The 13,650-nt window shown below is 34.7% G+C and overlaps 1 protein-coding gene across 3 annotated transcripts; it reads left to right on the top strand.

The window, feature by feature from the left end:
* Nucleotides 1–9,065: 9,065 nt before the first annotated feature.
* NPQ7 (antigen receptor-like protein (DUF565)) lies at nt 9,066–10,471 on the top strand. 3 transcript variants are annotated; one of them, XM_079070204.1, is made up of 3 exons: nt 9,066–9,285; nt 9,420–9,577; nt 9,919–10,471. In XM_079070204.1, exons 2-3 carry the CDS (start codon nt 9,423–9,425, stop codon nt 10,355–10,357), a joined length of 594 nt encoding a protein of 197 aa, XP_078926330.1. In that variant the 5' UTR covers nt 9,066–9,285; nt 9,420–9,422; the 3' UTR covers nt 10,358–10,471. The 3 variants fall into 3 exon arrangements, with proteins under 3 accessions (XP_078926330.1, XP_078926329.1, XP_078926331.1); XM_079070205.1 differs by having other exon boundaries at nt 9,067–9,195; XM_079070203.1 differs by having other exon boundaries at nt 9,066–9,577.
* Nucleotides 10,472–13,650: the final 3,179 nt, after the last annotated feature.

Here is a 13,650-nt window from a genome sequence, read left to right as displayed (position 1 = left end):
ATAATTCATTAGTCCTAAGCCCTTCAAATCTTATTTATATATTTATACATATATAAACATGATTTTGGCATTTATACTTTGAAATAGCTTATAAAACATTTTTCAAAGAATTTAACGGAGTTTTTACATGACTTTAAAGATTTAACATGGCTTCACGTTATTTTGAAAGTATTTGATAATTCTTAAAAGCATACTGAATCATTTTGTGTGATTATTATCACATACAGTTATTAACACAATTTAATATTGTGTTAAACTTGTATTCCCCCCCTAAAAAGTATTTAAAAACCATTGAAAAGGTAAATTATAGGGGTATGAACTCACTTTGATAGGCGGTGATTCGGGCAGCGTTTCGTTTCCCGGAAATAGTTTGTTTGACGAAAAACCGGCTCAAACCGGGCAGAGTTTCGGCAGGAGAGAGGATGACTTCTCGAGAATTACGGGGCTCCGGGGCTTGCTTCGGGCTTTAGACACGATACCGGGGCCTTGGGGGGTCGTGAGAAAGTCGAGGGGGTGAAAATATGAAATTGGGTGAAAAATGGGGTGAAAAAGTCCTCTTAGCCGAGGAGTCTTGCACCCTTTATATAGGGGTGCGAGGGTGCGGTCCGAGAAGAGGAGTCAGCAGCCACCTGGCGAGGGCGAGGATTCAGCATGACACGTGTCGTACATGCGGAGTGTACACGTGCGAGGCTCGGACCCAGTGGCGAGGCGGTGGCTTCGGACCATGTGCGAGGCACGTGACTTCGGACAGGTGGCCTCTTCTAAGTGGACCGAAGTTCGGTCCAATGGGGAAAGAAGGTGACGACTTCGGACCAATCAGGAGACGACACGCGAGGCTGCGGTCCAATGAGAAGCGAACACATGGAGGCCTCGCATGCGAGGTGACGTGTCCGAGGTGACTCATGCGACTTTTGCCCGGTTTTCCACATTTTCTTGATTTTTGTGCCAAAAACTTGCGAAAATCATAACTTTCGCATACGAACTCCGTTTTTGGCGTTCTTTATATGCACGCGTAGGTAAAATCATACTCTACGACTTTTGTTTAGACTTCGTCGGCTGATTTTGACTTTATTTTTAATATTATTATTTTAAACAGACCGGGACGGGAATCCGTTAAAAATTCATAACTTCTTCATCCGATGTCCGTTTTCGTCTGTCTTTTTACCATTGTGCTACTTTTGATGAGACCTTCGATTCTCGTTTAAGTTGCGTTGGCTAAATATCGATCGATTTACATTTCGAATTTTTAGCTGTCTACTGCTAAACCGAAACTTCGAAAAATCATAACTTCCTCATACGAAGTCGGATTTTTACGTTCTTTTTATGAACGTTCTCGGTTTAACATATTCTACAACTTTCATTTAGATTGTTAAGGCTAAAAAGCCTTTTATCGAAAATTCACTTTTTACACTGAACAGTGTTTTGCCGGTTTTTCCGCGGATTTTCGATTGGTCATAACTTCTTCGTTATAACTCGGATTTCACTGTTCTTTATGTTTTTGGAAACCTTGTTACAAACTCTACCACTTGGTTCATCCCAATTATGATTATTGATCAATTTATTTTTTTGACCAAAACTTGACTGGTGTCACAATACTAGGTTTTGTCGAAGGAAAATTATTTTGAGATAACGAAGCGTTGTTCGAGTGTAGAGTCACCACCTTTCAAGTGAGTGCATAGTTACTTTCTGATGGGTTTCGAGCAATACATCATTCCTATGGTGTACATGCAAAACCTAATAGCTTTTGGATCTAGTTTGTCTAATGAACATGCAATTGAATATCCAAAGCTATAAACCCTAGATCTATCAAATAAGAACTAAAATAAGGGTTTAGTAATTACCTTTGATTGTTATATAGCAATAACAATCAATCTTGCTTTGATTGGCTTCAGAAATCTTAGTGCCTCAAGTGTTGCACCTCTAATGGAGTCACAAACACCACTAAGCAACTTGGATGAAGAGGGAGGAGAAAGGAGGCACCAAAAAACGGTTGGAAACCCTAAAGGATTACTTGTCCACGTTTTTGGGGCTTAAGGGTCCTTTATATACATGTAGGCTATTAGGGTTTACAACTAGGAAACCCTAATCTGGCTGCTTAAGCCCTAAGCAGCCCATGGACTCCTTTAACATATCCCTTGGACGAATTCCTTATGGGCTTCCCATAGAATTCGTCCAACCTATATTATTTAGGTAATCCATAGCCCAATTGCAATTATCTTATAATTACAAATCCAGTCCCCCAAGTTTAATTAATCTCTTTTAGCCACAAAATTAATTCTCAATTAATTCTTGACTAATATCAATTAAAAATTATGATTTCTCCTTTAATATATTATTCTTATAATATATTAATAAATCATAATTAAACCTTTCTCTCCTTAATTCATCCTACATATTGCTATGGTGAAGGCAACCCAAAAGGACCATGCTCATAATCGGGTCAAGTACATACCAAAATAGTTATGGACTTAGACACTAATCCAACACTTTCATCTTACACATAGATATGAAGTATTTTATATAAATTACGTGCTGTGTGTGCATATTATCTGTATACTTGCTATCTATGCTGGATGAACGATTTTATACATTTTTTAAATTATTTAAATTGTATATGTATTTTATATCTACAAAATGTGTTGGGTAAGACATTGGTAGATGTAATAGTTGCTGTGTGACAAAGTAAAATAATGAGAGGCCTCGTTATAGATGTTATTGATAATCCAGTCATCTAGCGGAGTATAGATGACGACTACGGACTATTCTAGACAGTCTAGTGGAACGCTAGCAGGCTCGCAACCTGTAGGTGTTTATTTGAACTGTGTGTTTACCAACAGTACTCCATCCCCCACATGGTTGCCTTATTTGACATGAATTGCTGAGGAATCCCCGAAGCATGTGTTGTCACCCCAATGAAAGTCCTTAGACTAGGTCCCTTGTGTTAGATATTTTAGGGACGTAAAGTGAGGATAACGGGAACGGGTAATCGGGTTTGCTTGGTTTGATAAAGTTAATAAACTTATTTATTGTGGGTTGAAAACCCTATGTGCTCACCAGGCTCCCAAGCCTGACCCACTCAGTTTCTTGTATTACAGGTAGTGGCACATGAGCATAGATGTTTGGATGAGAGATAAGGGATTACAGGCCTTTAAATACGAAATAATGTAGTAAGGCTTATGTTGTACTGTTTATGATTTTGATCTGTATCGAACATGACATCCCGAGTCTTTTAATGAAATACATTTCTTTGTAAATGCTTTTGATAAATCTTTATCATATTTTGTTTTGGGACAAATTCCGCAACACTTTTATTTAAAATGTTACTCTGATTTTCAAACAAGTATAAACAAAATTGGTCTTTTCTGGTCGTGAAAATGGGGATGTCACACTACTCTCCGGTCAAGTACATACCAATTATAGTTATGGGCTTAGACACCTAATCCACACACATATTGGATTCAATTATTCTTGTGTTTCACTTCGCATGTTTTGACTTCCCGAATATTAAGATTATTCAAACATCCACAGTCAATCATACTTTGAAAGTAGGTAAGGAGGTAAGACTGTCATGAATCTGACTGTAGATTGTCAAAGTGTTTTAGACATAACACAAGTTTGATGCAGTGTTCATGAGTACTCCTGTAATAAGATCTGAGTATTGGATTAACCCCACGCTCATCTAATCACTTCATGGATTTTATCACGAGTGATAAATGAGACGATAATATCTTATATTCTTCAAACGGAGACATATAGTTGCAATTCACAAGTCGGTTGCACATTGATGATATGAAAACACACCAGTAACTTGGTGTTATAAAACGTATCGTTGTGTGTGATTTGATGAGTAAATAGAGCAAGCATATGAGTCGAAGTTTATCCGTTCCTTTTACCCTAAGAAGAATAAAAGCGATATATGTGGGCCCCTCGATGATTTAGTGATGACACCCCTAAGCGCTTGGCCAAGCCTGGACTAATTTGATTTGTTCAATTAGTCGGTCGTCATAAATCGGAAATCGGGAAACAGAGAGAATGATTATAATCCATGTCTCAGTTCATACGATTTCTAGAATGGAGGAATATATGATCCCTTATCTAATGGACGCGACAGAGTTCGACAACGGCTTTTAAGAGCTACGATTGCTAGTCGGTTTTAAGTCGTACTTGCAGTTATAGTTATTAGACTTATCCAAGTGGGAGACTGTTGGATTAGGTGTCTAGGCCCATAACTATAATTGGTATGTACTTGACCCGAGAGTAGTATGGTCCATTTCGGGTTGCATTCACCAGGGAAATTTGATAGGATGGATATTTGAGAAAGAGGTTATCTGTGATTTATTAATGTATTATAAGTATAATATATTAAATTGAGAAATCATATTATTTAATTAGTATTGATCAAGAATTAATTTAGTGATCAAAAGAGACTAATTAAATTAACGGGGACTAATTATGTAAATCAGTGATACATATGGTTTGGGCTATTGATCCATGATGGACTAAGTTTATGTAAGTTTCCATGAAGAGTTAGTCCATATGAGTTATTGAATCATAAGCCTAAGTGTAAGAGTTAGGGTTTTCATATGACTCTTGGAATTCTACACTATATATGTATTTCCCTAAGCCTAAAATCGGACCTAGGAGTTAAAAGGAAGACCTAGCCGATTTTGTGTCTCAAAAACCTCTCTCTCATATTCATCAAATTGTTCATGGTGTGTTGTGAACCGTTTGAGGCATCACACTTGAGGTGCTAAGATCTTGAAAGGCCAAATTCAACAAGCTACAACAATAAGTAATATTCTAACTAGTTTTTATGATTCAAATATCAAATGTATGCTAGTTATAGGCTTCATGCTTTGGATAATTTTTATTACTTGTATAACTAGAGAAAACTTAGATCCAAAGCATTAGGGTTGTATGTGCACCATAGGAGTGTTATAGTACATAAAACCCATCACTTGTAACATCCCAAAATTTTCAGGTTAAACTTTCACTTTTATAACATCCATTTTAAAAAAAATACATTCAGGGCAATCATTTCCTCATAAACCATTATTTAGAAGTCAGAGTTATAATGAAGACAATGCGAAATTTTGAATCATAAAACCATTAATGTGTGTGTATAGTCCAGCCTTCGCAATCCGATAAATACCTGCAAAATAGTTAATCCACAACTATAAAAACAAAGCTTAGTGAGTTCCCCAAAAGATCACATATATCACATCATACTAAACAACTATGGGTTATCAGCAACCCTGGAGTCTATCAGCAGTCCCAATGGGCTAACAATATGCCTTGTGGATTAACAGCACACCTCTCGGGTTATCAGCAACCCTAGGGACTATCAGGAGTCCCATGGACTCACAGCAGTCCAGGAGTTATCAGCAATTCAGTTTGCATATAACAACAATCACAAATAAGACCCAGCTGGTCAGCATGTATATACTACCACACAAGCAAATATAGTGAGAAGACACACCTTGCAAGTAGCAGCTAAACACCACAACTCTCACCTAGTGACGACTGATTCTACAAGGCTCCTAACGGAAATAAAGAGTACCCTCTCAGTTTACACTCTAAAACCCTCAATTTGACCAAAAGTCAACAGTCAACAGTCAAAGCCAACAACCATAATACCAAAAACTGATTTTCACGTCATGACCAGCCCATGGTCACGTCGTGGCCAACAAGTTCAGCCCCGATCCAAAACTCCAGATTCGAACAACTCAGCCACGACCAAAACCATCGTCACTTTTTGAGGACCATGCCCTCACGTCGTGACTAAGCCAACCCAAATAATTGAGATAAATCTCATTGTCACGTCATGACCACCATATAGTCACGTCGTAAGTTCAGCAGATTGGGACACTTAATGCATTCAGCCCTAAATCCTTAAATTCGTCCAATGTAACTTTCTAGAGGGCCTTCTTACTCCAAAAACATTCTAAAAATTGATGCTTTATAGACATGCATGACCAATGCATGTGTTGAACTCATAAAGGTAAAAAATGAAGAAGAAATGGATCCACACTCACATGAATGACATCAAAACTCAGCCAAACCTCAGATCCATTACACACAATTTTAAAGGGACCACAAGGACCCATAAAGTTTCCAACTTTATGGAATCCATCCAAGCAAACTTCCACCATATGAAGTAAAAGGAACAAATAGCCTAGATCTAGAAGATAACGTCATAAAGTTTTGATCTTGAATACTTACAATGGTCCAGAAATGGCTCAAACTCAAACTCCAAGCTTGCCAAGAGGTCTTCTACAACACAAGGGTCTTCTTCCTCCTTATAAGCACACCAAAACTCCAAGAATAAGCAGATAATGAAGAGGAGGCTATTAGGGTTTGATCAAAGCTCTAGAGGGTGATGGAGGCTGAAAATGAAACCCTAAATCCGAGATTAAGGGCTTAAATACTAAAGGAAACCCTAAAAAATCATGGGTTTGGGCTGCAGCTCTTATCACGTCATGACCATACACATGTCACGTCGTGACTAGCCTCCAAATATACATTCTCTTTCTATAATTGTCAAGTTGTGACCTCCCTATGGTCACGTCGTGACTCATGGTTTTTCTTAGAAACCGTGTCTTTGACTCCTTAATGCCCTACACTGATCCATTCTAAAAAAGGGGTATTACAATTATTTATTTATGGAGTCTCTAATTTTGTATAATTCATCCTCAACGTATCGATAACTGTTTCTTCAAATTTCATCCTTACAAGATGCATATGTTATATATATATATATATATATATATATATATATATATATATATATATATATATATATATATATATATATATATATATATATATATATATATATATATATATATATATATATATATATATATGATAGTTAGGTAATTAAAATTTATACAAATGACATCATTAAGGACCATGGCAACTAAACATTATGAACTACTTTGAATCCATCAACACATGCATATGAAATAATATAGTATCAAACACAATTGTTGCAATCCCTTTTTGATACAATCTAGTTTAAGGAATACACTTTGATTCCAACAACCCTTTCACTTATCGACATCCTTTTGTAGGTCTTTAAATATCTATCATGGTATTGCGCTTTGCTAAACCACTACAATAACCTTAACATTCACCATTAATCATGGGACACAAATGATGCAAGTAGTTGTATTTGATGCTGAATTGAATTTCATGAACACAAATGATGCAAAACTAATATAATGGCCTTTCAGTAAACACAAATTTCGGCAAACAAAAATTTCAGATACCCAACTCATTTAACAAATCAAATGAACAAAGATTTGAAGCAACATATCAAATGAACAACTCAGTAACAAATCAAAATCAGCTCAAATTTCAGAAAATAACAACTTGGTAAACAAAGATTTCAGTAAATACATAAGCCAACCGATTTTAGAAAATCAACACAGCACATAACCATAGTCGATTTAGAAAATCAACAATGATTTTAGAAAAATTGAGAAAATGAAAAGAGAGAAACTTATTTGTAGTACGCGACGGGAAGGCGGTGGTGTTGGACGGTGACGGCGTGGATGGTAGTCCTGCGTAGAGTGGTATGACGATGGAGCGGAAAGGGAGCAGGTTGCATTTTTGACGAAGAGGTGCGCATGGAAGAATGAAGATGTGTTTTTTTAGGTTTCAAAAGGACATGTCTTTTTTTTTTGTACCTTTGCAGTATTTGGAAGACTTTAGAAGCGACTTTCCAAATCTTTTAGGAATTCCAGAAAATAAACACAAACATACAGACTAGGGATGAGATTTAGAACCGGAAAACCGGACCGGAACCGGAATCGGACCGGAACCGGAACTGTTAGAACCGGAATATATAGAACCGGTTCCGGTTCCGGGTTTAAAAATTGGATTTATCCGGGTTCCGGGTAATCCGGGTTTGGGTCCATCGGGTCCGGGTAAACCGGGTTTAAAAACCGGAACCGGTGTTAGGAACCGGAACCACTTTTAGGGCCGGAACCGGTTTTTGTGAAACGTTTAAAAGATGCATATCTCATTCGTTTCAACTCCGATTGACATGCGGTTTTTTTCAACATGTAGTTTAGAGTTTGTACATGATTTTAGACTATAAATGTGCCATTTTTAGTTTTGTATTCATTGACTTACAATCCCCCAAAGTCGAGATATCAAAGCTGAAAGTTTTTAGTTTTTCCGTATTTTGTGAAAGTTGTAAAACATGCATATCTAATTCGTTTGAATTCGGATTGACATGTGGTTTTTTCCAACTTGTAGTTTACAGTTTGTACATGAGATTAGACTAAAATTTTGTCATTTTTGGTTTAATATTCAATGATTTACTGGCCCCCGAAGTCGGGATATCAAAACTGAAAATTTTCAACTTTTCAGCTATTTGTTTTTGTACTTTGTATTCTGTGAAAATGTTAACACATGCATATCTCATTCGTTTAACTTCGGATTGATATGAAGTTTTTTTTTCCAGAGTGTAGTTTAGAGTTTGTACTTGATTTTAGACTATAATTTTGTCAATTTTGGTTTCATATTCAATGAGTTACAGTCCCCCAAAGTCGGGATATCAATATGAAAATTTTTAAACTTCAACTCACTAAGTAGTAAGTAATTACCAAAAAATTCCGGTTTTTCCGGTTCTAAACCCACTTTATCCGGTTCCAACCTACCCACTTTGATGTTTCCGGGTTTTCTGGTTCTAGACCCACTTTACCCGGAACCGAACCGGAACCGTTTCCTATATACCGGTCCGGTTTCCGGTTCTACAAAATCCCGTTAACCGGTTCCGGGTCCATCCGGTCCGGGTTTGGACCCACTTTCATCCCTAATACAGACATTGTGACGTATGCGATATTTTCTTCTGAAAAACAAATATTTTTTGCCCGCCCATAAACTAAAGAAGTCGAAAAAAGGTTTCTTTAAAAAAAGACATCATCTTAGTGTTCAAATAGAGAAGTTCCAAACTATTTAAGTTTACCATTTGTGAAACAAAAAATCCTATACATGATAAATTCACATTTTTAACCCTCTATATTCATATATTGGCAACTTCCAACCTTGTTTTAATTTCTTTATTGCATTCTAACGGAGTTGCCTTTACAGAAACCAATGAAATCGTGTGTGCTCCCACCGTTATCGTCGTATGAGCCTGTCGATTTTTGCAACTCCATGTGAGTTCTCATGTAATTTGCTCCGGTAATCTTCGAAATGCTTTGTATCATTGCATTATCAGTTCATATTGTCTGTCATTAGGCTCTATTTCGACCTCAAGCTGTTTCCTCATTCGTAAGCCCTAATTATCCTGTCCATTTTCTTTGTTGGCTTGCGGATTGAAATCATAACGTTTTCTGAGTTGTTTTAATTTGACTTCAATTTTCGAAACCCCTCATCGATCGATACTCGATATCTTGTTTCGACAGTCGATGGCTTGTGGAATTCACATTTTAGCGCTGAAGTACTATTCCTTCTCGGCAATTGTGAATGAAACCAATGAACGTGCCATCGCTAAGGAAAATCCTGATTCAGTGCTTCACTGGAGAAACAAACATAACTTTGTTTCACCATTCCGTAACCAAAGGTAATGCCCCTACACTATATGAACAATATACATCGTGCCTTCCTAATAATATGCATCATTTTGAATAATTTTATTTGCCACAGGAATTGCTTGATAAACTTTATGGTTCTTTATTAGTATCTGATGTTATAGTGCAAGCTACAGTATTCCAATTTGGTTTTGGTATTTGAATATCTGTCTGAAGTTGGCAAGTAAAGCCTTTTGATTTTATAGGGGTTTGTATAGTTATGAGGAATTAGGTATTGCTGGATTGCATCCAACATAAAGAACTTTATACGATACCCTCTGAATACTGTAGTTGAATCCTAAACAAGCCTAACACAGTCTATTCTTTGCAACAGTTTCCGAAAAAGACAACGTACTATGGAGATGACTTTTGCTTTAAACACTGGTGGTTTACCAAACAATGGTGACCAAGAAAGCATCAATGGTGAAAGCCCAACGGGCCTAGGCCAAACAAGATTGGGCCGATTAGTGAGTGCAAGTGGTAGACAACTATTGGATAAACTAAACTCAGCTAGAAAGAATTTCCCAATGAAGGTATTTCTTTTACTCCTTGGTTTCTACACTGCAAATGCATTAGCTACAATCCTAGGGCAAACTGGGGATTGGGATGTTTTAGTTGCGGGTGTTGTGGTGGCTGCAATTGAGGGAATTGGTATGTTGATGTATAAAAAGTCAAATAGTAAGAGGTTTGAGTCTTTGATAGTTATGGTGAACTATTGGAAAGCTGGTGTTTGTTTAGGTCTCTTTGTAGATGCTTTTAAATTAGGTAGTTAATTTTTTTTTACTATATTGTTTGCTTTAGAGAGTTAGAGTAATTATATTCTACCTCTAAATTCCTTTTTGACTATTGAGAGATATTAATAATAAGTGTTTTACCGATTAGTCACACAGTCAATATGAGAAAGGTAAATTTCAGTGTATTAGAGCTAAACTATGACGCCCAAACTTGAAAGTAAAGGAATGTTTTGTTTTCAGAATGTTTATGAAATGAATGGAATATGTGAACATGAGGAATTCGAATATGAAAAAATTATAATATGTAACGTCGTTTGGTTTGGAGAAAGGAATCCCATAATAGAAATTGTATGATTTTTAAATTTTCAATTAATTAATTTTTTCTTTATACTTTTATTGATCTCGATATATATAAAGTAGGGTGTTCATGTTGTAAATGTATAACAAACAAATAGTTTTGCTTCATAATATCACCATAAATTTTAAAAAACAAATACTATCATTCAATTAAAAAAAATATTTATCTCGGTATATAAATGGGCGGTTACTGTGGTAAATGGGTCACGCTTATGCTTATTTGTTTTTTTTTTTTTTTTTTCATAAAACACAATTATTTAAAAAATACATAAACAGAAGGTAGCCATATGAAAATTTATGTTCACAAATTATAATTTTATAAGACTTATTTAACATATTTTTACCTTCTTTTACTTCTAGACAACTTGTACTTATTACTGCTAACCAATGGTTGAGTGTAAAAGGATTTTGAATAAAGGTGGGCACGTGAGGGTTTTGACTTTTTGACCGTCTTTTGATGCTTTTCTTGACGGTCAAAGATTTTTTTTAGTTATTTAATTTTTTTATTCCTTCAAGATTATAATTTTGTTTTTTTTTGGTAGTAGACAGACTTCAAACACCACATGTCCGTACCACCCTTCAAAATTACCTCCTTTAGCTTCGTTTTGCTAAAAAAATTTGTCCAAAGTGTCTCTGATTTTTATAAGAATTTAGTCTTAATTATTGTTAAAATAGAAACTATATATTATTAAACATTTAAACTATATTTTTGAATGAATCTAAGATACACTTTTGAACCGTTTAAAATTTAGCTAATAGTTTACTTTACTCGAGATAAAATTTTGTTTTATACCCCTTAATCATATTTTATATTTTCTTACTAGTTAATCTAGTTTGCTAATTATTAAAAGTAAAAAATAAATATTGTATAGTTTTTCTATTTTTATAACTTCAAAGTTCTTAAAATAGCCCAGGTATCAAATATGTTTTTTTTTTAATTGACAAATTAGAGGGGAGAGGTTTATAACTTCAAATGTTTCAAATTATTGAGAATAAGTGTTTGATTATTAGAAATAATAAAAAACTTTTGAAGATGGCTTATAAATTTAAGTATAAACATAGAATTCTGATATGACATAATAAATTAGCGTTACAAAAGATTAACCATTATTATATACGAATCAATAATGTCACCTATGAACATATTTATTAATCATATCACAGACAAATAAATATTCATAGATGACAAGGACAAGCCAAGCGATGTGCATTCTGGATTGTAGAATGGGCTTTATCCTCTCTTAGTTTGGAACGATCCAAACCGATCCTTTTATCTTTAAACAGTTAATATTATCAGTTTATAAACATTATTAATTTACTATTGTTTAGGAAAATGTCAAAAAGAAGGCCTATTATAGGTCAAGTATAGGAAAAACTGTTATATTTATTTTGTGCAAATTAAAACCCTCTCATACTTTCAATGCATACGCAAAAACACTATATTAACCACAGAAACAAATAAATTAATTTTTGACTGGTTAATGCTTCACATTTTTTTTTTCAATACATATGCAAAAACCGTGCATTTGGTAGATTTCCCTCTCCATTGCATGTAAACCTTCTACAAGATTTGATTCATTCTGAGTGCCCATAATCTTTTAGGATCACTGACATGCGCAACATATTTTACCTCAACTAAGTCATCATTGCAGCATACCATTTTAAGAAAATGAACATTCTCAAATCTATGATACTAACTTGGACAATTAGAATATCCTGAAGTCCTTTTTGTCTTTATAAACATTATAACATTTGGGCATATAAAAAAGGTCGAATGCAAGTCCTTAAATAACCAACTTCGTGGACAACTCTTTGTGCTAAGTAGTGGTAGTACCAAAAAAAGTTACCGCGTGAACATGCATTTGTAGTTAATAGGGTAAATAACCACCATTTCTTCTTCGGAAACACACACTCTAATTACATTAAAAATAAAAGTTACATCACATTAACATTAACTATAAATAAAAATAAAATACTTATTTTATTTCCAATGCCGATTTAACAACGGGTATATGACGGTTATCATCGTTTTGTCACATCCATGACCACATGTGTAAGTAACACATTTTCCTATGAGATTAAAATGTTCTTAAATCGGTGTTGATTGTTTGTCCTTAGTCCTTACAAAAGAATCTTGATGCCAATTTGAGGATCACTTCGATGAATTATCGTGAGCCTTCTTTTTACAATGAATAGAATAAAAAAAAAAGCGAGAAAACATAAACAAAGAAACGAGAATATTTTAAATAATTAAACAAAATAACTATATGTATGAAAGCAAATTAGAGATCATTTGGAGAGCAAACTAAAAAAATATTATAGGGTAGTTTTGGGAGACCAAACCAACTTTCCCAACAACGCCCCATTTACTTGGTGTATAATTTTAGTATATAAATGTGATGTAAATATTGAAAATACTAAACGAAAACTAGCATACTAGGACAATGAACCCATTATATATTTATATATTCGCATAGATTTGATAAATCCATATATCAAACCACAAAGACAATGAGTGAAATCTCAATAGTAGATGTTTGTTTCTAATTAAGCTATGTTCACAAAGTTAATATTCTAAGCATGAAGTACGAACCAAATCAATGAAAGACTTTTTGTTACTTTCTTAATGACAAGAGAATGTACTATTGGATTTGGTTATTACTAGTTTTAAATGAAGGAGTTGATGGATTAGTAAGATAAAATTAGATAGCATTTAAACAATCAATCATCTCATGAAATCAAACAAGATCTACTAAAACTGATTTCACAAAAATATTGGAAACATTCAAATTCTATCCCTAATGAACAATGAGAATCAAGAAAGGTTATTTAACTTGCATAACAATGGAATTCTCCATCAATTATGCTATCAATTCTAACAAAGTAATGTATGAAGTTCTTTATCTTAAAATATTTTTTTTTGAAACGGCAAATTTATTAAAAAATTGACCAACCTACTAGCCAGAAACTAGCAA

The sequence above is a fragment of the Lactuca virosa genome, chromosome 9 (genome assembly GCF_052849685.1).
Source record: "Lactuca virosa cultivar CGN04683 chromosome 9, Lactuca_virosa_CGN04683_v6, whole genome shotgun sequence".
Taxonomy (NCBI): domain Eukaryota; kingdom Viridiplantae; phylum Streptophyta; class Magnoliopsida; order Asterales; family Asteraceae; genus Lactuca; species Lactuca virosa.
This window is presented reverse-complemented; position numbering and strand designations above follow the sequence as displayed.